At 41.9% G+C, this 25,645-nt stretch overlaps 1 protein-coding gene across 1 annotated transcript in view; it reads right to left on the bottom strand.

The window, feature by feature from the left end:
- LOC122653808 (U2 small nuclear ribonucleoprotein A'-like) overlaps positions 1-24,669 on the bottom strand; it is a 47,483-nt gene extending 22,814 nt beyond the window's left edge. The window contains exons 1-2 of the mRNA XM_043847750.1: positions 24,588-24,669; positions 24,321-24,361 (exon numbers count right to left, since the gene is read on the bottom strand). Of these exons, the coding sequence (XP_043703685.1) occupies positions 24,321-24,361; positions 24,588-24,669 (123 nt within the window). The remainder of the gene's footprint in view (positions 1-24,320; positions 24,362-24,587) is intronic.
- Positions 24,670-25,645: the final 976 nt, after the last annotated feature.

Here is a 25,645-nt window from a genome sequence, read left to right as displayed (position 1 = left end):
TTCATCTTGAATATGTCTAGTTAAATCATCCAATGAGTGCAAACAAATAGGGGCTTAGAGCTGATCCTTGGTGTAGCCCAATTGTAATTGGGAATTCACTACTTTGTCCCTCTGCAGTTTTGACACTTGTCACCACGCCCTCATACATGTCCTTAACTATATCCACATAGTTATTTAAGCTCCTCCTCTTCCCTAAGACATGCCAAATGAGCTCTCTAGGAACTCTATCATATGCCTTTTCTAGGTCGATAAAGACCATATAGAGATTCCTTTTGTGAGCTCTAAAGATTTCCATAAGCCTCCTTAGAAGGTAAATAGCTTCTGTCGTGAATCTCACTGGCATAAAACCAAATTGGTTCTCCGATATATCAGTTTCTCTTTTTAGGTGGGCTTCAATGATTTTCTCTCAAAGTTTCATGGTATGACTCATTAGTTTAATGCCTCTATAGTTATTGCAGTTCTGGATGTCACCTTTGTTCTTATAAATCGAAACTACAGTACTTCTCCTCCAATCATCTGGCATTTTCTTTGTACTCAGAATCTTGTTAAACAACTTGGTTAGCCAAGATACCCCCGTCCTCCTAAGCTTTTCCACACTTCAATTGGGATCTCATCCGGTCCTGGTGTTTTGCCTACCTTCATCTTTCGTAGAGACTCTTTAAATTCAGCTTCTTCAACCCGTTGGAGTTGTCCATTATGTGTGTTGGCTTCAAGCCTATCGCTTTCCACTTCCAAAGTGACCCCATCAGTCAAGGTAGCTCCATTTAACAAATTGTAAAAATATTCACCTCATCTCTCCCTTCTTCTTCTTTTTTTTTTTTTTTTTTTTTTTTGGGGGGGGGGGGGGAGGATGAAAAAAAATTAAATTACGAAGAGAAAGAAGGAATATACAAGCCCAAAGGCAAAACCGAAGCTAGGAACTAGCTAGGGCACAAAATGGAAGGAGGGAGACCCCAGGCAACAACAATGAGCCTGTTCCTTGGGGTGTCCTTCACATCCGAGGGGAGGAGGGATCTGATCTTGATGAAACATCAAAAAAGATGGCCTTCCAAATCATGTCGTAAGAGCGGGAGTTGGACGTCCATCCTCTGAGGTTGCGTTCCATCAAGCTATGGGAGATAGTGGCACAAAAGGCAATCTTGCCAACCGAATCACAAATTGTCTTCCCACCAAACGTCATGTCAACATGACCTGGCCAACAGTGACGAAGAACACGGGACCAGATGGAAGAAGCAAAAGGGTAGGCGAAAAACAGGTGATTTGTATCTTCAGCCCCATTCCAACAAAGACAGCAACTGGGGTTAACCTAAATATGCCGATAGAGGAGGAAGCCTTGGGTGGGAAGGCAATTTGCTAGGGCGCGCCAAGCGGTGAGACTATGGCGGGCAATGTGGCCTCTAAACCAGACAACTCTGTGCCAAGGACATGGGGTCCCTCTATGTCTAACCAAGTCCCAAGCGGAGTGAGAGGTGAATCTGCCTGAGGGGGAGTGGAGCCAGAGGGTAGTGTCACCTCTACCGCGGTGCCCAAGGGGGATGGGGAGGAGGGAGCTCCACAGGCCAGCCAGGGGGGGAGGGAGGTGGGGGGGACCAAGAGCCATTGGAGATGATAGAGGCAACAAGGGCAGATCTGTCCAGGCCGGAGGAGTAAATCTCTGAAGGGCTCACAATGGAAGAGAGGACACCAGAAGGGTGCCATTTATCAAGCCAAAGCAAAGTGGTCGAACCATCATCTATCCTGCAAGAAATGGCGTCCCTGGCTAAGTGTCTCACCTGGAGAATCCTGCGCCAAACCCAGGAGGAGTCAGCCCCTGGGCTAATAGACCAGATGGAGTCCCTACGGAGTGGCCCAGCATAAACCCAAGAAGTCCAGATGCTGGTTTTGTTGGTAAGGAGCTTCCAGATAAGCTTGATGGATCCAGCAATGTTGACATCTTTAATTCTCCTGAGCCCAAGGCCTCCTTCAGATTTGGGTACACAAAGGGAAGCCCAGCTTATGGGATGAAGGAACCTGGCGGAGTCCACTTCTTTCCAAAGGAAAGCACACATAATAGATTCAGCCGCCTCGATAGTAGCCTTTGGGAGGCCAAAAACACCACTCCAAAAGATGTAGCAAGACTGAAGCACCGATCTAATCAGCTCAATCCGACCTGCATAAGATAAGAGCTTGGCTTTCCAAATCTGAAGCCTCTTGCGAAGGAGATCCAAGATGGGGGAGCAGTGGTGGGCTGAAAGTCTGGCAGGGATGAGGGGAAGGCCAAGGTAGCGGACAGGTAAGGTGCCAATGGTGAGGCCACAGAGGGAGGCTAGGGAGGTTTTGGTGGTATCAGGAACACCGGCAAGGAAGATATGGGACTTAAGGAGGTTGATGCGGAGCCCCGAAAGGACATGGAAAAGGTGAAGGGAGGACATGATGGACTCAATGGAGAGAGGGTCAGCCTTGGAGAAGATCATGAGATCATCAGCGAAGGCAAGGTGAGTCAGGTTGGTAGGCTAGCATTTAGGAATGAGGGTGACGAGGTGGAGGCCTGTTTTGGATTGGAGGCTACGGGAGAGGACTTCTAGGGAAAGGCAAAAGAGAAAAGGGGAAAGGGGACAACCTTGTCGAATACCAACAGAGGAGGGGAAAAAACCAGCCGGGCAGCCATTCAGAAGCACAGAGAAGCGAGGGGTGGAGATGCAATGGTAGATCCAGTTAACAAAGATAGGAGGGAAGGACATCTTGAGGAGGACTTGGGAGATGAAGTCCCAACGGATGGAATCAAAGGCCTTCTGGATGTCGATTTTCAAAAGAGCAGACGGAGGAAGGGATTTGCGGTCCAAACCTCGGACGATTTCCTAGCAAAGGATGATGTTATCCGAGATACTTCGGCCAGCAATGAAGGCGGATTGGTTGGAACTGACAAGGGAGTTAATGACAAGGCTGAGCCGGTTGGCAAGAATTTTAGCAATGAACTTGTACAGGAGATTACAGAGGGAGATGAGTCTAAAGTCAGACATTGCCGAGGCTCCGGAGAACTTGGGAATGAGGCAGAGGAAGGATTGATTGATGCCATGAATCTGATTCGGATTGAAGAAGAACCTCTTAATGGCAGCAATAAGATCGGTCCCAATGATGTCCCAGCAAGTGGTGAAGAATCCCATGCTAAACCCATTAGGGCCCGGAGCTTTGCTAGCCTTATGGGAGCGAACAGCGGAGGATATTTCAAAGTCAGAGGGGATGGAGCTGAGGGAGCCGAGGAGGTGAGGGGGGATGAACTTGTTGAGGAGGTCATCAGGAAGGGGGTGAAGGGGGGAGGGAGGGGGGCAAAAGATACCAGTGAAATAGTTCACAGCTTTATCTTTGATGGCATCAACAGAGGAGAGAACCGAGCCATCAGAGGAGGTAAGAGAGGGAATGGAATTGGAGTTGGAGCGGGCTTTAAGGGAGCGGTGAAAGAAGGCGGTGTTCGAATCCCCAAGCTCAAGCCATTTGATTCGAGACTTGTGCTTAAGGAAACTTTCTTCTTGGGAGAGAGAGGAGGAAATCTCAGAGGCGGCAAGGACTTCTTCCTCAGCGAGGGAAGGGTTGAGGGGGTCAGACTGAAGGCGGAGCTAGATGGAGGAGAGGGTGTCCCGACAAGAGGAGACACGAGAAGAGATGTTACCAAAGGTAGAAGAATTCCAAGATCTAAGAGCCATCTTGACATTTTTGAGCTTTATAAAGAAAGCTAAAAGAGGGGAGGAGAAGGAGAAGACAGGGATGTTCCAAGCGGCTTGGACAACAGGGAGGAAGCCAGGGTGAGAGGACCACATATCGAAGAACTTAGGGGGTTTCGGGCCAAATGATAAAAAGGGGAGGATAAAAAGAGAAATGGGAGAGTGGTCCAAAAGACCAGGAAGGTCCAAAAAGGCATAGGAGGAAGGAAGGGAGGAGAACCAAGGGTCATTGACTAGGACTCTGCATCCCGTATTAGTACTCTACCGTCCTCGCTCTTAATGCATCTAACATAGTCCAAATCTCTGCTCTTCCTTTCTCTTATTTTAGCTATCCGATAGATCTCATTTTCCCCTTCCTTTGTATTAAGCTTTTCATAAAGTTCATCATATTTCTTCGCTCTTGCTTTCCCCACAATTTTACGAGCTTCATTTCTGGCCGAATAATAGCTCGTTTTGTCCTCTGCCTCGTTAGTCCTTTGCCAAGTCTTAAAACAATCTTTTTTAGTCTTAATGGCTGCTTGGACCTCATCATCCCACCACCAAGTCTCTCTAGGGTCCAGACGCATTCCCTTAGAAATCCCAAGGACTTCCTTAGCAACCTTCTTGATACAAGTCGTCATATTAATCCACGTCTCGTTAGTATCTCCTTCAAAATCCCACCTCCCTTGTAGGGCCATTTTATCAGTAAATGATTCTAGGAGAGCTCCTTGTAGCCGGCCCCATCTTATTTTAGGACAAACCTGTTTCGCCTTCTTACGGTGCCTCATACCAAGGTACATATCCAAGACCACCAGTCTATGTTGGGTGGTTAAGCACCCTCCAGGTATAACCTTACAATCCTTATATAATAATCTGTCAGACCTTCTGGTTAGGAAGAAATCTATTTGGCTTGCATGCTGCCCACTCTTGTAGGTAATTATATGTTCATCTCTCTTTTTAAAAAAGGTATTTGCAATGCACAGATCATATGCTGTCGCAAAGTCAAATCTAAAAATTTCATAAATCTTAATATGGTAAAACATTGCTAAAAATCAAAAGTGCAGTAAAATATTCATTTGTTGTGGTATCTAAAAAAGTATTTTCATTCAGAGCGATTTTGACAGCATTCACGCGCACACCAAATAAGGTTTGACCGGAACATAACTCCTTCAATATAAATCAGATTTAAGCAATCTTGGATTTGTTGGAAAGCTGGTTTTGTGCTCTACCTAATACAAAAATTCTCGTGTAAAAATAAAATCATTTGAACAATCAAATTTCTTAGAGAACAAGAACATTTCTCTAAATTGAGAGCAGGTTAATTACTTATTGATAACATCATATTTTCTAAGAACGGTATAAACCCAATGTGAGACTAGGTATACCTGAAAATGACCAATTCCAAGAACATATGAACCAAATGTGTGTTTTGATTGTTTCATACATATAACTGATATATTAAAAAAATAATACTGGAACACGATTTAGGCCGCCTAGGGACCGCCTAAGCGCTTAGGGAGGACCTCGAACGCCTTGGATCGCCTAGCGCCTTGACAACTATGCATTATAGTATACACTAAATAATATATATTTATATATATATATATATATAATATGATATATCAACAAAAAGAAAGGAACGACCAAACTGGAAAGATAACAGAAGTGTGAGAGCTCAAACAAATGGCTTTCACAATAGAAAAAGAATCAGTGAGTGATGACAATTCTGGCAGGGACACTGATTTAAATGGAGCATCATCAGTAATTTGGCAACAGAAATGTCAACATAAATGAATTATATAAGAGATGGGAATAAAAAAGAACTTCTCCGTAAGATTTAAAACATAGAATGAGCATAAAAATATATTAAAAATATGGAAATCAATGCAATGATGATTGAGTATTTGAAGGGCTTTGTTTGCCTAGAAAAAGTGACAACCTTTGCATTTCAAGTAGCTTGGAATGTGTTCTAGGAAGACTCAGAGAGTGTCTTCAGGAAATTCCATATGAGTGGGATCATTAAAAAAAGGCATTATTGACCCATTTATCATGTTAATTCCAAATAAAGTTGGATCTTCCTACCCAATGAAGAACAGACCCACTAGTTTAACAACCAGTGCTTAAAAATTGTGGCTAATTTTGTCCAGAAAGATTATGGAAGTTCTAGAAACAATTTCTCCCCGACTTAAGGGGCAATTTTGAAGAACAAACCAACACAGATCTCTAATCTAAAGGGGGGTAAGGATCAGTAGATGTTCAAAAGGCATATGATAATGATGCTTTACTGGATTTCTTTGACTATTTAACGGAGAAAAACAGGTTTGGAACAAGGTGGTTGAATGGTTTCAAGGTACATTGCCAATGTTCATCCCAATCCTTATTTATGGTTTACCCAAAGGCCATCCTCCCAAGAAAAAATTAAGGCATTCATTAGAGGGAGGAGGAACCTGCTTTCCCTTTTCTTTTCACTGCAGTAGGAAGAATTAGCAGGAGTAGGTGAGTGGACTGAATGTGGAGTGGATGGGACAAAGTAATAGACAATGGAATGGAGCAGAACCATAACATTGGAGCACCAAATTGAAGATATCCAAAAACAAAGTTTTGCTATTAATATCATTACTTATAAAAGTAAGAAAATTAGGGAACATTTATAAATGAGTCAGGGATTGCTAAAGGTATTACCATAATTTCTACTAAACATTTATTATTCCAGTTATTCAACAAAAGTTATTTCAAAATTTTAAGCATCTTGCGTACTCATTGTTCTTTTAATTCACTTTTCACATTCCATAATTCATTATGTGTTGCAGCAAAGAAATGAATGCTCATAGAGGAAGGGATTTGCCATTGCAGTCTGACACTTTTGAAAGAGGTGATGATGATTTCCAGCAGTGGTTCTATTGCATGGTCTGGTCCCCAGCTTTCAGAAGGCCCTTGATGGACTATGAGGTAGATCAGTGTGCTGCCCACCCACCCCCCCTAGTTATTTGCAGAGTACTTACATCCATAGTTCAAAAACTCGTTTCGTCTCAGTCGAAATCTTGAATATTTCGAGTATTTCGGTCGAATTGAAACAAAACGCAAGTTCGAATTGAAAAAATGCAATGTTTCAAAAATTTTGGAAATTTTGGCCATCTTGTTTTGGAAATTTCGGTTATTTTGGTCATTTCGGCATTTTACATCCACAAATGGCCAAGCAAAACTCATAGAAAAATACCATATTTCGACAAAATTTCGGTATCTCAGAAATTTCAGTCAAAACGAAACGAGATTGTAAACCTTGCTTACATCAACCTTTTAGCTGAAGATAAAAAGGAGACCAAAAGAGGTGTTGACAGTCGAATCATATTTTAATTTCCTAGTCAACGCTGAATTAGAGAGTGCTAATAAGATTTGCATATAGAAAAGTCATGGTTCAAAAACTCGTTTCGTCTCGGTCGAAATCTCAAATATTTCGAGTATTTCGGTCGAGGAGAAACGAAACGCAAGTTCAAATTGAAAAAATAATTCCGGTCATCTCGTTTCGGAAATCTCGTTTTGGAAATTCGGTTATTTCGGTCATTTCGGCATTTTACATCCACAAATGGCCAAGCAAAACTCAGAGAAAAAATACCATATTTCGACAAAATTTTGACAAAATTCCAGTATCTCGGAAATTTTGGTCAGACCGAAACACCGAAACGAAACTAGATTTTAAACCTTGAGAAAAGTTTAGCCCACCACCTTGTAGTGTTTGCTGTAGTGCTTTCCTTGAATAGGTTACTAACATAGGAATAGTTGAAAAGAAATATTTCTCTTCGGCTAGTAGGTGTTCACTTTCCTGCAAGACCAAGGAAACAGCTTCCCTTATGTTCTTGGACTGCAATATCACTGCACAGCTGTGGAATCACTTCTTGGGTTTGTTTTGTTTAATTTGGGCTCCCTCTCCCCCACCTGTGCAACATCTGTTTTTATTGGCCTATGAATCAGCTATTTCCAAAAGTTGCTGCTGTTTGGCATCTACTCCGCTTACTATTTGCAGGGTACTTTGGAACAAAAGGAATTATGAAGTCTTCTCATGTTAACAGCCCTTAGAACTGAACGCTTGAGTGATCAATAGGATCACCAAGCCCTTTATTTATAATAAAAAGAGATTACAAAGATTCAGACTCTAACTAGGAATCCCCCCATAGCCGATGCTAATTAGGAATACTCTAATCAGCCGGTATTCCTAATTAGCCGGCTATAGGGGAAAAACCCAATAATGCCCTTTGGGCTACATAACTCAACGCTCCCCCTCAAGTTGGTTCATAGATATCACACATGCCCAACTTGCACAAAATAGGGTGAAATAATTTCCCACACAAGCCTTTAGTGAAAACATCAGCCACTTCATCATCGGTTTTCACAAAAGGCATACAAATCTGTCCTCTCCAAATTTTCTTCGATGGAGTGTCTGTCGATCTCCACATGCTTTGTACGGTCATGCTGTACTGGATTATGGAAAATGTTAATTGCTGCTCTATTATCACAATACAACATCATTGGGAGCCGAACAGTAACACCAAGATCATGAAGTAAACCTTGTATCCATAATAAATCACAGATTCCTTGTGCCATAGCCCGAAACTCTGCTTCAACACTGGACCTTGCCACAACGTTTTGTTTCTTGTTGTGCCAAGTGACAAGGTCCCCTCCTACAAATGAGCAGTACCCTGAAGTAGACTTCTGATCAGAAGAACCACCCTAATATGCATTAGTATATGCCTCAATACGAAGATGATCATGGGGAGACAAAAGAACCCCTCTTGGGAAGAATAGCAGTCATATGGGAAGAATAGGGGTCATACATAAACTGACTAACCAGACTCACTACAAATGCAATGTCTGGTCTAGTATGTAATAGGTAAATTAATTTCCCCACTAGCCTCTAATAACGGCCTTTATCAACCGGTTCACCATCTTTATCCTTTAGTCGAATCTCAGCTTCCATTGGTGTATCCAAGGATGGCAACCCAACAAACCAATCTTAGATTAAAGATCGAAGACATACTTCCTTTTAGAGAGGAAGACGCCTTTTGAAGAACGAGCAACTTCAATCCCAAGAAAGTACTTAAATGTCCCTAGATCCTTTATTTCAAACTCTCAACCTAGGAAGCTCTTCAGACGAGATCTCTTTGCACCATCATTCCCCGTTACCACAATATCATAAACATAAAGATGAGGATAGTGACCTTGTTGCCAGACCGTTTGATGAACAAAGTGTGATCAGCATTACTTTGTTTGTATCCCACTGAAATCATTGCCTTGTGAAATCTGCCAAACCAAACTCGTGGAGACTGTTTCAGCCCATAGAGTGCACGCTTCAGTTTGCAGACCTTCACATGAATTTTTTCAGATGAGAAACTTGGAGGAATCTCCATATATACTTCCTCCTCAAGCTCTCCATGAAGAAAAGCATTTTTAACATCAAGCTGCTGTAATTTCCACCCAAAATTCACAGCACAAGATAGGAGAATACAAACAGTGCTCAATTTTGCAACAGGACCAAAGGTCTTCTGGTAATTAATCCCATAGGTCTGTGTGAAACCCTTGGCTACCAGTCTAGCTTTGTCTCTGTCAACTATACCATCCATCTTCTGCTTGACTACGAACACCCACCTACATCCAACTGGTTTTTTTCCTGGAGGAAGAACAACAAGGTTCCATGTATTATTTTTCCTTAGGGCATTCATCTCTTCCACCATACCTGCTTTCCACTTTGCATTAGTAAATGCTTCATGCCACTTCTGAGGAATAGAAATAGAGGAAAGAGAAGACACAAAAGTATGACAGGCAGGAGAAAGAGAATCATAAGAAACTACATGCGTTAGGATGTGAGGTGCATGATCTAACACCTTTACGGGCAGCAATAGGTAATTCAAGAGAAGGAGACTAACCAGCCAGACTAGTAGGCTCTAGTTCAAGAGATGGTGATGAGATGAGTAAAGGTGCCACAGGGGTGGTGGTTTCAACTTGCCTTTTTGAAGTTCAAGTGAAAACAAGAAGGTCTGGTCGATCAAGTCTTCCCTGAATTTTTTCAACCTGTCTTCTAATAGAGCCAGGAGTAGGCTACTCCCCCTGAACTTCATCCGAAAAAAGTCCTCCTTGAATAGGAACAGGTTGGGCAGCAAGTGATGGATTATTGGCAGCAAGTAAAGGATTATTGGCAGCAGGTAATGTATTTGGCATATCCTCGCAAGCTTCAAACTCCCCCTGAAGATGTGACGATAAATAGCATGGTGAAGACTCATGAAAGACAACATCCATAGATACAAGCACACAGCAAGTAGGATGATGACAGCACTTGTATTGAGTTGCAGAGTAACCCAAAAAAATACACCGGACACCACGCAGATCCAACTTCCCATGTGGATGATAGTTGCGAGCATAGCATACACATCCGAAAACCTTGGGAAGTATGAGAAAGGAGGCGGCACCCTGGAAGACATCAACCGGAGGACAGGAGGACAGAACCCGAGTAGGTAGCCGATTGATAAATAGGCAGCAGTAAGCACGGCATCACTCCAGTACTGAGAGGGGACATGGCGGTCAAACATCAAGGCACGGGAAATTTCAAGGAGATGACGATTTTTTCTTTCAGACACACCATTTTGGGGCGGTGTGTCGACACAACTTGTTTGGTGAAGAATTCCATGATCAGCCAAGTATTTTTTAAACTGCCCTTCCATATATTCTCTGCCATTATTATTGCGGAGAATCTTTAGAGTAGCGTTGAACTGAGTTTTGACCAAGTTGCTTCATCATATACACCTAAGTGGTACGACTATGGCAGTTAATAAAAGTTACAAACCATTGATGGCCCGAAATAGAGGCATTCCGAGCATGTCCCCATACATCTGAATGAACTATATGAAAAGGGGAAATACTTTTTTTATTTATTGAAGGATAAATGGACCGAGTCTGTTTAGCCAGTATACAGGCTTCACAAAAAAAAAACTAATCTTTATTACAATTTATAACTAAATCGGGAAACAAATGAGATAAAGTCCCAATGGGAGGATGTCCTAATCTATGGTGCCACTGATAAAAGTTAGAGGAGACAGAATGTAACTGATGGGTGTGAGATGGAACAGTATTGGAGGACTGCGAACCACCATCAAACAAGTATAGACCACCATGCACTTTACCAACCCCAATCGTCTTCCCTATCACCTGATCCCATTAGACAGAATGAGAAGGAAAAAAAGTTACTTTGCAGTTGAGGTCATTTGTAAGACTACTAATGGATAATAAATTAGTAGAGAAAGAAAGAACATGTAAAACAGATTTAAGGATAAGCGTAGGGGAGCAGCAAATAGATCCCTTTCCAGAGATGGAAGAAAGGGACCCATTCGCCACACGGACTGTATCCTTTCCAGAAGAAGGAATGTACAGATGAAAAAGAGTAGAAGAACCTGTCATATGGTCAATAGCACCGGAGTCAATGATCCATGGACTAGAGACTGCCGATGCACACTGACTACCAACAGAAATACCTGAGGCAAAATTAGAAATAGAATCAGAAGAGGCAGCAGGTGTAGAAGTCTGGGCAGAAGAGGCCTTTAACATCTGATAGAAAGCTTGAAGTTCTTCCATAGAAAGACCATTGTCTGTAGGAGGTGTGGTAGTAGTCTCAGTCCGATTTGCCCTGGCAGTAGGTTGACCACGGCCCTTGTTACCACTACCCTTTTTTAATTTGCTTCAAAATCAGTCGGCTTCCCATGTAACTTCCAACATGTGGCTTTCGTGTGCCACAACTTACCACAATGTTCACATTTGAGCTGCCTTTCAGCTTTGGAGGTGTCAACAGTAGTAGAGTTTGAACCAGTCTTAGTGTGTAAAGCTGGTCGATCTGTAGGTGCAGGATGGAGCATAGTTGAACAGCATCAATCTTCAATGTGAACCAATGCAAATGACTATTCCAGAGTAGGAAAAGAATCCCTGCTGGGAATTTGTACTCTAATTGGATCATAATCAACACTGAGGGCAGCCAAAAAAATTATAAACTCGAATCTTATCAACATGTTTTCGATAGGCAGCAATATTATTAGCAATGGTGGGTTGATAATCCGAGTAATGATCAAGCTCTTGCCAGCACTTACAAAGCTCAGCATTATATTGAGAGACAGTCAACTCATTCTGTTTAGTATCATGAATTTTCTTCCTCAGTTCATATTGTTGAAATAAGTGGTTATAGGGGCAGAGAAGTCTTTGTGCTTTAGTTATTTAATCTCTTTGCTATGTCGTTTTTTGTATAAGGGCATACTTGTCCTTTTTATCACTTAGACTTTGTTATAAATATATTGGAGCAGACATGCGGCAGATTATTCTATTCTGTCCGCAGGTCCTCTCCTGTCTTGGGACTTCTGTGATTCTCCTCTCCTCTCTTCTTCTCTCTTTTCTTCTTCCCTTTCTTCATTCTCTGATCTGGTTACTAAGTTCTGGTTTACTAACATGATATCAGAGATTTTTTAATAAGATTGGAGTACCCCCCCCCCCCCCAACCCTCTTCTGATTTCTCTCTATCGATTTTGGCCTGTGGTGGGCAGCCACCTATAGCTGCTTTTACTATTGTGTAAATCCACTCCTATTGAAGAATTAATGGAGTGATTTATACTATTATCTACCCTATTTGATGACTGATTAGAGTTCTTCCTCATCTACTCGTGAAGGCTGCTGCAATCGATGTCAGGATAAAACCCTGACAATTATCAATTTTTCTCTGGGAAGATTTTTGTTGAAGTTCTGTGGTTCAGGCCTGCTTCTACATGGTTTTTATTGCTTCTGGGAGTTCTTGCAACCTGGTTTGACTGATTGGGCTGCTAATTTGAAGATCTACCTTCTCTTCTCAGAAACCCTGAGATCAACTCAGTTTTTGTTCCTTGGCTGCCTTCATCAAGTGTGGTATTGCTGCTGTCCGTTGCCTCTTTCCATGTTGCAGATTAGTTATTGTTGGTTGTATGGGACAGAATATCGTGGGGTATTCTGGTCCTTTTCCCTTTTTTATTTTGGAATGTATTGAGTCGGTTATGAGGGACAGAATTGTCCACGTAATTTGTCTTCTAATATTATAACATGGCATCAGAGCATGTTTCGAATTAGGGCAACCCTCCTCTCTTCCATTCTCGATTTCATCTTCTTCTCTCTTTCATTCTCAAGTTCTTCTTCCATCCTTCTCCCTTTGTTCTTCATTCTCCCATTAGGGCAACACTGATGAGGTGATCTACAGATCCAGTTGCGGCCCTCCGTCACCTCATTCATGTTATAAAATTTCAGAATCAATAGAAGCTTGAACCCTGCCTGCGAAATTTGAAGCCTTCAAATTTTTTTTGGACTGATTCAACTTTATCTCCCAAGAGATCTCTCCAGATTATTGAAGCTCAGGAACTGCAGCAGATTTATTGGACAAGGTTCTATTTCCAGCCATACTGAAGACTCTCTCCCTATTGATTTTGCTCTCATCTGGGTTTTTTTCTAAAACCCTGCAAATATCGATCTTAGGGTTACTGTTCTCTATTGATGCTGATTTTTGGAAGGGTGATTCACCACTAATAGAAGGCCACTCAATCCAAGTTTCAGCTCATTCCAGTGTGTTTTTTCTTCCATTCTCTCCTACATCGATCTCACCATATTCAAGGTTTTTTTCAAAACCCTGAAAAAGTCAATCTAAGGGATTGCCCTGGTTGCTGCTGCTGATTTTTGGAGACAACTATTCCCGTTTTTCCAGCAGTCCCTCCTCCAATTTTTAGCCCTTATCTTGGAGTATTTGTTGGGGTTCTCTTTACAACAGCCCCTCTCTGCTACAAGTATGGGTGACTCAACCACTTCCACTGCTACTTCTGATCAGGATGGTCAAGGCAAAACTGATTACCACACTTTTCCTCCTAACCCCATCAAATTGGATGGATCCAACTACTTGTTATGGTCTCAATCTACAGCCTTTGCCATTGCTGGCCGTGGCCTTACTGGCCATATTGATGGCACCAGTGTTATGCCGACTGCACCTGGTCCTCTTCAAAGTAGGTGGCTTGTCAACAATGAAGTTCTCATGTCATACCTGATTGGTTCTATGACTTCAGACCTTGCACATGGATTTCTTCTCCTTAACACAGCTTTTCAGAATTGGTCTACTTGCAAAGAAACATACGGGCAGCTTGGCAATGATGCCCAGGTTTATGAACTCAGGAAGAAGGTCCTGCACACTACTCAAGGAGAATTATCCATCTCCAAATACTATGCTACCTTGCGCAGCCTCTGGCAACAATTGGACCGCTTCTCTGATTTCCACCCTACTACAGTTGCTGACATTACTGCCTATAAAAAACATGTGGACAAGATCACAGTCTATGATTTCTTGGTAGGGTTGAATGTGGAGTATGACCGGATTCGTGTTCGAGTGTTGGGCCATTCTCCTTTTCCCACACTTGAATAGTCCTGTGCCTTGGTCTCCTCTGAAGAGAACCGTAGGGCTGCTATGTTACATCCTCCTACCACTAACAGATCAACCTTCCAAACTGCTGTCCCGACTACTCCTGCACCTGCTGGAAACCTTTCTCTTGGTGATTCTACTACGGGCACTGTCACATGCCCTACCACACCAAGGAGAAATGTTGGAAGCTCCACGGGAAACCAACTAACTTTGAAGCAAAACGGGCTACCAAGAAAAAACCAAAGAACAAGGCTCATCACACTAAGGCTGTTACAGCTCCTACTACTAACCTTGGTCTATCCCAGGAAGATCTACAAGCATTCCTATGTATGCTAAGGACTTCTGTCGCTGCTGCTTCTACTACATCAGTGCCTGCCAATTCCTCTGCTCCTTCAGGTTCATATTTTGCTCGGTCAGGTATCTCATTTGGTGGTCATTGTGCTTCTGTAGCATACCATCCTTGGATCATAGATTCTAGTGCTACAAACCACATGACTAGATCTTCTAGTCTTTTTCATCGTTTTTCTCCCACTTCAGGGAAGGACAAAGTCAAGGTAGCTGAGGGTTCCCTTTCCTCCATCTCTGGAAAAGGATCCATTAACTGCACTTCTTCCCTTACCTTGTCTTTAGTTTTACACATTCCTAATTTTACTACTAATCTTCTTTCCATTAATCGTCTTACTTGTTACCTTAATTGCAAAGTAACTTTTTTTCCTTCTCACTGTGTTTTCCAGGATCTGGTGACAGGGAAGACGATTGGATGTAGTAAAGTGCAATGTAGATTGTACCTGCTTGAGGATGGTCGTCCTTCTCCAACAACCTTACCTCTTCTATTCCATCAATATTCATAGGTCTCTGCTGAAATTTACCAATGGCACTCTAGATTAGGTCATCCCCCATTAGGAACTGTCTCATTTGTTTCCAGCCTTAGTCAAAGGTTGTAATAATGATGAATTCTATTGTGAGGCGTGTGTACTAGCCAAACATACACGTTCAATTTATTCTAGTTCTAATAAAAGTTGTTCTTCTATTTTTCATGTGGTTCATTCTGATGTTTTGGGCCCTAGTCATAAGACTTCAATTTCCGGACATAGTTAGTTTGTGTCATTTATAGATTGTCACTCTAGAAACACATGGATATACCTTTTGCACACAAAAAGTGAGGTCTTTTCCTGTTCTCAGCAATTCCATAAGATGATCCAAACTCAATTCCAGGCCACTCTCAAAGTTTTGAGAAGTGACAATGGAACAGAGTATAAAGAGGGTCACTTCCAAAAATATCTTGCTAATAATGGAATTCTTCACCAGACTAGTTGTGTTGGTACCCCAGCCCAAAATGGTGTGGCTGAAAGGAAGAATCGTCACTTACTAGAGGTGGCCAGAACATTAATGTCTGCTCGACATGTTCCCTCACAATATTGGGAGAGATGTTGTCCTCACTGCAGCCTATCTTATTAATCGATTGCCTACTAGGGTCCTTGACTCCCGTAGTCCAGCTGAAGTTTTGCTCGGGAATTCCTCCTTTATTGTTTCACCCAAGGTGTTTGGTTGTGTGTGTTATGCTAGGGATACCAGGTCCCCTGGCAAGCTTGAACCCCGTGGATTGTGGTGTATTTTTTTGGGTTATTCTCCAACCCAAAAGGGTTATAAGTGTTATCATCCCCCTTCCCGTCGTACTCTAGTCAGTATGGATGTTACCTTTCATGAAGGCCGGCCTTATTATTCTTCACCACCTCTTCAAGGGGAGAGTTATAGTAAAGATGTGGATGTGTTTCCTTCCCCTTTGGCTGCTGCCCCATCTCCTTTGGCTGGTGCTCCATCACCTTTGGCTACTGCCCCATCACCTTTAGATAATCCTATACAGGGGGAGACTATGGAAAATGGTGATGGTGAAGCTCCTACTCAGGGGGAGTTAACTCCAATTCAGAGAACCATTGAGAAATTTCAGAAGAGGATCGACGACTCCAACATTTTTACCACAAAAGACGTTCCAGAAGAGAGCAGCCTCAATCCACCGTAGCTCCAGTACCCATCCAGTTACCGACTTTGGATCTAGACCCTACTTCTCCTGGTAAGATTTCTCCTTCCGACCTACCTATTGCTCATCGCAAAGGTACTAGGACTTGTACTCAGCATCCCATTTCCCGCTTTGTTTCTTACAGTTCTCTTTCTCCATCTTTTCGTGCATTTGGGTCCTCTCTTTCTTCTGTTTCTATTCCTAAAAATTGGCAGGAAGCTTACATAGATGGAAAGTGGAAGGCAACAATGTTGGAAGAAATGAGAGCATTGAAAAAAAATAATACTTGGGATCTTATAGATCTTCCTCCAAGGAAACGACCAGTGGGATGTAAATGGGTGTTTATGGTCAAACAGAAGGTTGATGGGACTGTGGATCGATATAAGGCACGCCTGGTTGCAAAGGGCTTTACCCAATCTTATGGAATTGATTATCAGGCTTCGCACTAGTGGCCAAACTCAATACTGTAAGAGTGTTATTGTCCTGTGCTGTAAATCTTGGGTGGGATCTTCAACAGTTGGATGTGAAGAATGCCTTCCTCCATGGAGAGCTAGAAGAAAAGGTATATATGGATATTCCACCAGGTTTCTCTAATGATAAGACCAAGGGCAAGGTCTGTAAATTAAAGCATCCTCTTTATGGGTTGAAACAATCACCTAGAGCTTGGTTCGACAGGTTTCACAAGGCTATGATTTCAGTGGGATATAAGCAAAGCAATGTTGATCATACATTGTTCATCAAACGAGTTGGTTATAAGCTAACTATTCTCATAGTCTATGTTGCTGATATTGTGGTAACCGGAGATGATGGTAATGAGATCAAGAAATTAAAGCACTTCCTTGGCCGTGAGTTTGAAATAAAGGATCTGGGAACTCTAAAATATTTTCTAGGGATAGAAGTTGCTCGATCTTCAAAGGGCATCTTCCTTTCTCAAAGGAAATATATCCTAGATTTGTTGTCCGAAACAAGGATGTTAGGGTGTCATCCCACAGACACTCCCATGGAAGCTATTGCAAGGCTTAAGGGAAAAGAAGGTGAACCAGTTGACAAAGGTCGCTATCAACGATTGGTTGGCAAGCAAATCTACCTCTCTCATACACGGCCAGATATAGCTGTTGCAGTTAGTCTAGTGAGCCAATTTATGCATGATTCTTATTCCTCGCATATGAAGGCAGTTATTCGTATTCTTCGGTATTTGAAGTCTGCTCCTAGAAAAGGAATACTTTTATCTCCCAATGGCCATCTGAAAGTTGAAGCTTACACTGATGTTGATTGGGCTGGCTCTACTAACAGGAAATCCATCTCTGGATATTGCTCTTTGGTGGGTGGGAATCTTGTCACATGGCGTAGCAAGAAGCAGAATGTTGTGGTAAGATCCAGTGCTAAAGCTGAATTCCGTGCTATGGCACAACGAATTTGTGAGTTGCTATGACTTAAAGGGTTGTTGTAAGACATTGGAGTTGTTGTCCATCTTCCCATGATGTTGTATTGTGACAACAAGGCTGCCATTAGCATCACTGACAACCCTGTCCAGCATGATCGTACCAAGCATGTTGAAGTTGACCAACATTTCATTAAGGAGAAGATTGAAGCTGGCCTCATCTGTGTTCCCTTTGTGAAGTCTGTTGACTAGTTAGCCAATGTGTTCACTAAGAGTTGAGTAGCAAAGCTATCTGTCTTGTTTTAGTCAAGTTGGGCATGTATGACATATATGTACCAACTTGAGGGGGAGTGTTGGTTGTATGGGACAGAATACCGTGGGGGGTATTCTGGTCCTTTTCCCTTTTTTATTTTGCTATGTATTGAGTCGGTTATGAGGGACAGAATTGTCCATGTAATTTGTCTTCTAATATTATAAATACATTGCTTGGGATCAGCCTTTGATCATCCAAGCCTATTCCCTCATTCAAATCTGTCAACAGTTATCTTATTATCAATTGCTAGTTTTTGGTTGCTGCTGCTATCCTTCTCTTACTTCTGAATCGAATACCCTTAGTGTTTGCCCTTATCGGTTCTTGAAGTATACCTACTATGGCTGATTCAAAGATCCCCCATGACAATGTCAATGTTCAGATTACCTCCATAAAGATGAAGGGGAATTCCAACTACTTACTATGGGCACAAGTTGTCTGGGTTTACATTATAGCTAAGGACAAGATTAGCTACCTTACTTCCCCTCCTCCAGAGCCTGACTCTAAGGATTACAGCACATGGAATAAGGAGAATGCTATGATCCCAATTTGGTTATGGAATAGCATAGAGCCGGATATTGCTGCGAATGTTATGTTCCACACTACTGCAAAGGGAGTTTGGGATGACCTAAAGGAGACATATTCTCAAGAGAAGAGTATGACACGTATCTTCAAGGTTAAAACTCTATGAGAAATTGTTTCAGTTTCAACAGTCAGAGAAGTCTCTCCAAGACAATTACAGTGCCTTTAAGGGCATGGTTGATGAATTAAATGTTTTCCAGCCCCCTTACTACTGATATTGAAAAAGTTGAAGGCTCAAAGAAACGAGTTTTTTGTCTCTAAATTTATGGCTGGCTTAAATCCTAGTCTCAAGGCTATTAAAGGACATCTACTTGTGGGTGAATCTGTCCCTACCTTGAATGACACCTTTTCTAGACTGCAGCATATTGTCTCTCCTAGCTCCAAGCCTGAGACTAACCCAAGGAAAATTCTGCTTCCACCACTACTAGAGGCTGTGATTCAGGGGGAGGCATAGTTCAAGATCTCGGCGAGATCTCCCCTTTTAACTCGATCTCGTAGGATCTCAAGATGAAACGCCATGCGATACACAAATATGTCATCATCTCACTCGAGATCTCGGTATCTCGCCGAGATCTCAAGCTATTTCTCGTTTCGGTTCGACTTGGTAGAACCAGAAAGCTCATAATACACCATAACTCGACGAGATCTCGACTCACTCTCGCCTCTGTGAAGGGGAAACTTCATCTTTGGGTCATTTATTTCATTTCTTTTGGCAAATCACACCTCCAACACCTCAACAAAGCTTGATTCATTAAAGATTTAAGCTGCTAATCTCCTCCAAGCTGCATCTCAAGAACCTAAGGTAACTATTCATCTCAAAAACTATATTTTTCATAGAAACATGATCTAAACTTATAGACTACCAACTTAGGGTCCGTAGTCAAAGTAACATTTTGGGTTTGAATTTGTAAAAACTAAGGGTTCCACTGTGTTTAGAAGGCCTAAAAAAGGGGGAACGTCAAGTTTCAGCCCCTATCTTGGCCATATGGCCACCGAAACCTACCATCGAGTTTAGGAAAAAAAATAGATGATCTCGCCGAGATCTCGGTTTCGTGGCCTGGCGAAACCAAGACCTAAAATCTTGGGGGGAGGACGTGGATTTGGTGGTCGTAATTCTTGAGGACAGCATATTGATAAAGCAGCCTGGTTGTGTTCTTATTGTGGCAAGACAAATCACATTCTTGACACATGCTGGTCAAGCATGGGAAACCCGAATGGGCTCAAAACTAATGATATTAAAGCTGGTTCGACTGTGGGAGATTCTTCTACCAACATCTGTGATGAGATGCAACAACTCATGCGTCGCATCAAGAGTCTGGAGTCATCCACTTCCACTTCTGGGGCATCCACCACCGCTGCCACATTAGCTCATGCAGGTACTCCTGCTGCTCTCTTTTCCACTACTTCCACACCCTGGATCATTAATTCGGGGGCTTCCGCTCACATCACTGGTAAGTCATCAATTTTGAGTTTATTTCTTCCAACTCTTACACCCCTCCTGTTATTGTGACCAATGATTCCTCTACTCCTGTTACCAGATATGGTATTGTTTCTCTTAATTCTAATATTTCTCTTTCTTCTGTCTTACATGTTCCCCAATTTCCCCTAAGCCTGCTTTTTGTTAGCCAACTTACTAAGAATCTAAATTGTTCTGTAACCTTCTTTCCTTCTTACTGTGCTTTTCAGGATCTTCACATGAGGAAGACGATTGGTGGAGGGTGTGCGAAAGATGGACTATATTATTTGAATGGCGTTGCCCATCTGCTTCAGCAGCAGCTACTACTATTGGTGCAGAGTCTCCGTTTCGATGGCATTGTAGGCTAGGACATTTATCCTTGTCTAGGTTAAAAGTTGTTTTTCCTCAGTTTAAGACTTTAAATAAATTAGACTATGAGGGTTGTGAGTTGGGTAAGCATCATCGTGCTACTTTTCCCTCTCGTCCTATGCCCCGTAGTACTTCTTTATTTTCCTTAGTGCATTCAGATGTGTGGGGTCCTTGTTGTGCAAGCAATAGACATGGTTTTCGTTATTTTGTCTCTTTTGTAGATGATTATTCCTGGACTACTTGGTTGTACCTTTTAAAGGATAGATCAGAATCTTTAAATGTGTTTCAAAATTTTTGCAATGAAATAAAGACCCAGTTTAGTGCATCTATTAAGATTATTTGGTCTGATAACGCTTGGGAGTTTGTTCAAACTGAGATCTCATCTTTTTGTGTAACTAACGAAATAATTCATCAAATTAGTTGTTCCTATACTGCTCAACAGAATGGGGTAGCGGAACGAAAAAATAGGCACTTACTTGAAGTTGTCAAGGCCCTCATGTTGCATATGCAGGTGCCCAAACATTTTTGGTGTGATGCAGTTCTTACTGCATGTTTCTTGATTAACCGAATGCCCTCTTCTGTCCTGGGTGACAAGTCACCTTTTTCTATTTTGTTTCCCGCTGTTTCGAATTTTAGTTTGCCTCCTCGAGTTTTTGGATGTGCTTGCTTTGTTCATAATCTCTATCTCCATGGTGATAAATTGGACCCTCGGTCAACAAAGTGTATCTTCTTGGGTTACTCTAGGATCCAGAAGGGATATAGGTGCTATGAATCTCTAACTAGAAGGCAATTTGTGAGTGTGGATGTTACCTTTTTCGAAGGTACATCCTATTTTTCTAATCAGCCCACCGTGTCAAGTGATCCATTAGCTGTGTCTGACCCTCCTCTCATTCCCGTCATTGTTCCTATGTATACTCCTCTACTACAAGCATACCAGCGCAAGAGGCACATTGGGCAGCTCCATACAGATCAAACTGGCCCTTCTACATCACTTCCTACACCTTCCTCAACCTCTGGTGGAGATCCAGTCTTACCTGCTCTTCCTGAGTTACTAGCTGATCCGGATCCTGATGACTTACCCATTGCCACTCGGAAAGGTAAACGTTCATGTACTAAAAAATCTTTAGTTACCTATCCTATTGAGAAGCTTGTTTCTTTATCCCATCTTCCATCTTGTCCTCATACTCTTGCTACCTCTTTGTCTTCTTATACAGTTATATTGTTCCTCGCACTCACACTGAGGCTCTTAATAACCCTACTTGGAAAAAGGCCATGGATGTGGAAATGGATGCCTTACTGACTCGACATACATGGGAGTGTCGTTGGGTGTACACTATCAAGTATCATTCTGATGGGTCTGTTGAGCGGCTAAAAGCCCGCATGGTTGCTAAGGGGTACACCCAGACCTATAGTGTAGATTATTTTAAGACTTTCTCTCCTGTGACTAGGCTGAATTCTGTTCGCCTCATTATTTCTCTAGCTATGAATTTTGATTGGCCCTTGTACCAATTGGACCATGAGTGGACTCGATCCATCATGTCATAGTTCATATCAGTAAACAGTCACAAATTGACAGTATTGAATTGTTGACATGAAGACTAGGGTGATTATGACATATGTATTGTTCACTATTCATGAGTGTCTATGTAATTTGCATTGTTCATTGTACTTTGTAGTTTCTACTTAAGTCTTTAACTATTTAACTATTTCTTAAATAATTATTTAATATTATGTGCCTTCATCCACTATTGCATAATTTACTTGTTTTACTTGCCAATATGTCTCATAGCACTCAAACAATGTGTAAAATAGGTAATATTACATAAGGATTCAATGTTTACAGCCAACCAAGGGTGCAAATCCATGAAAAAACAAATTGGATGCTTTTTTTCCAATTTGAAGATTTAAACATGTTTATTAAGCCTAAAACGAGCTTCCCCTAAAATTTCGGAGCCAACTATGGCCATTTACCTAACGAAACAAAAAAAAATGGGTAATTTACACATACCACCCCTGAGGTTTGACGAAAGGATAATTTTACCCTCCAGTTTTGAAAAATTCTGCGTACCCCCCTAAGGTTTGCAAACAGTAACAAATAAGCCCATTCCGTCAGTTCATGACTAACAGTGTTAAAAATAAGAGGTGAACTGACAAAATTACCCTTGCAAAAAAGATTTTTAAAAAAAAACCTGCAACTCATCTTCCCCAAATCGATTGGGGAAGATGAGTGGCAAGTTTCAAAACCCTTTCAACCCTTAAGGAATTTAGGGTTTCAAATTGGGAAAAAATCCCAAATCAAAACCCTTTTGCGCACCTGAGATACTCCAGGCGAGAGAAATATTAGAATCGAAGAAGAAGAAGAGGGGACAAACCTACTTGAATGACTTCTCAGATTCTTCTTCTCACCTCCAACTTATGGGTTTTTTTTTGGGTTTTTTTTCCCCTGTCTAATCCAGATCTAGTGGGTTTAAAAGTTTCAGTTTTGATTTTTGTATGTTTAGCTCATTAAGTGGAATATGCATTTGGGGCGCATGATTTTCCAACTACGGGAATCTTCAAAGGTGAACCGAAGCAATGCCCTGGATTCACTTTCAAGAAATCGATCCTAATTGGGAGAACAGATTTAGGTCCAAAGGAGGTTCGAGCATTGATGGGGAAGCTGGCGAAAGAATACACAGGCAACACTTACAATCTCACAACCAAGAACTGTAATCACTTCTGCAACGACGCTTGCTCAGATTGACGGCGAAACCAATTCCTCGCTGGGTCAATAGTCTCGCCAATCCTGCCTTGATTTCACAAACCCATTATTTTATTATTTCATTTTTTATCCAAAAATTAATTTGGATTTTTACGAATGAAAATTGTAGGTCTATTTTGCAATTGTGTTCTTCCAACGGGTTTGAATACGATGAAGGTTCGGCGGCACACAGCGGAAGATGGGATTTGTGGAGGTGAGAAGAATAATCTGAGAAGTCATTCAAGTAGGTTCATCCCCTCCTCTTCTTCTTCTTCAATTCTGATACATTGTCATCCGATTGTGTAGCGGTGGGGGTTTTTGCTGCCGACAAAGCGGGGGGAAGTCGATAGCAGGGCTGGTGAGCCTGTGTTGCTGAGGGAGGAATCAATGGCAGTGAGTATCTCAGGTGCGCAAAAGGGTTTTGATTTGGGATTTTTTCCCAATTTGAAACCCTAAATTCCTTAAGGGTTGAAAGGGTTTTGAACCTGCAACTCATCTTCCCCAATTCGATTGGGGAAGATGAGTTGCAGGTTTTTTTTTTTCTTCTTCTTTTGCAAGGGTAATTTTGTCAGTTCACCTCTTATTTTTAACATTGTTAGTCATGAACTGACGGAATGGGCTTATTTGTTACTGTTTGCAAACCTCAGGGGGGTACACAGAATTTTTCAAAACTGGGGTGTAAAATTATCCTTTCATCAAACCTCAGGGATGGTATGTGTAAATTACCCAAAAAATGCAATATTTGGGTAAGATTTCACGAGATTTCAGTTGGCTCGACCTGGTTGAGAGACACAAACAAGCTGAGTTTTCGAACTATACTTCAAAAACTGAAAAGATCCAAGGGGGAAGCAGACCAAGTAACCAGATCTCCTCTTCCAACAGGCCTTCCGGTGATACTCAGAAGGGCATACCAAATAGGACCCAGTTGGGAGGGGGAGGGGGGGCCAAGCGTCATCCAGAATGATGTCGGAGACCATGGCGAGTCTATCAAATCCTAAACTATAGATGGCTCTATCACCCACCAGGTGAAGGAAGATGCTAAGAGAGTGCCAATGGTCCAACAAAAGTCAAGTGGAAGCACCGACATCAATCAAAGAGGTGATAGTACCATGATTCGGAAATTAAGCTACCTCAACAAAACAATATGTGAATAGATAGTGGACAAGGTAAGATGAGGAAACCAACCCCCCCCCCCAGCAGAAGGAAAATGAGGAATACAAAACTGAAATAGGAAAAAAAAAAAAAAAAAAAGGAGAGGATGGATGAAAAGCGTCGTCAATATCATCGCAGGACAAAATTCTAATAATCATGGAAGAGTCAAAAGTAAAAATAGCGTACCTCGGTTGCCCCCAGGTTTTCTATCACAGCAATCTTGTTGCCTATAGGAAGAGGGCAGATAATGAAAAGGAAGTTCGTCAGTGCACCTCTAAGTATCTACCCGAAAATTAATGCAATGCCCTAAAAACCATTTATGAAAAACTTTAAAACAAATTATACAAATGGACTGGAGGCGACTGCTACACGATAGATACAAAACCTGTCTAAAACTAGGGTTCCAAGAAATACATATAGAGATAGATGAGCAGGCTGGACAAAGGGAGCTACCTCGGAGATCCAACTCTCGATCACCCACAGCATTGAAGAAATGAGGAATTTTCCATATCAAGTCCGCAGTCAGCCTTACCATTTATTCTTCTTGGCACTGGGAGAGTAGTATTCTCTTTTCTCTTTAGCCCCTTCGCGGCAGCTGCAAAGGCGACCTCAGCACACTACAGCAGGAAGGGAATAGTAGTGTCAAAGCTGCTCTATACGACGACCTAAGAAAGGCAGTGGGAGAAATAGTTAGCGCTGGAAAGAAGAATGGGATTTGTATTACGTTTGCGTCACTTCACTCGCCACAGCGCGTCGGAAAAATATCTCCTGCGATTCACAGTTCCCCTAGTGCCTCTGAGAAATTATTCTCTTCAATTCCCTAAAGCTCGGCAGTGTGATAGTTCTAAGTGGAGATGCTAACACATGGCAGTTCAAACATCCAACTGTCCGAACTCATTGACTATGTTGAGTTTGGATCATTAGATGTTCGAGTTGCCACGTATAGGCATTCCCACCTAGCATTGCCGAGCTTTAAGAATTGGAGAAGATAATAATCCGGAGTGGACTCCACCTTAGGGCAGAGTGTTCTATCAAGGGTAGAATGGTCGTTTTGCCCCCTTGTTAGGAACCGCAGTGAACCACCACCGCATCATCAGTTCCCTCGTAACTTGTAAGCCCATATATATATATAATATAATGGATAAAGTTGTTTGTAACCTACAAAATATGTTGTAACTTTACTTATTTACTCATCCCAGATAACTTGTCAACTTTTTAAAGTAAGGATATTTTTGTAATTTCATCCCAGCTCTCTCTTCCTTCTTCTATTTTTTACGCTCGTCTAGTTCTATCCCCTCCTTCTCCAATGTCAACACAGATGCTCTTACGACTTACGAGTGCATCCCAAAGATCTTCAAGTGAAATGCAACCATTGTATTTAAGGGTGTCAAACGGTGTGGTTTTGATTATACGGTACGGTTCCGGTTCGGTGTTCATTTTGCAAGGTAGAAATCAAAACCGCACCGGTTAAGAATCACTCAAAATCATAATCGTTCTATATACGGTACAGT

Source organism: Telopea speciosissima, chromosome 3 (genome assembly GCF_018873765.1).
Source record: "Telopea speciosissima isolate NSW1024214 ecotype Mountain lineage chromosome 3, Tspe_v1, whole genome shotgun sequence".
Lineage (NCBI taxonomy): Eukaryota > Viridiplantae > Streptophyta > Magnoliopsida > Proteales > Proteaceae > Telopea > Telopea speciosissima.
This window is presented reverse-complemented; position numbering and strand designations above follow the sequence as displayed.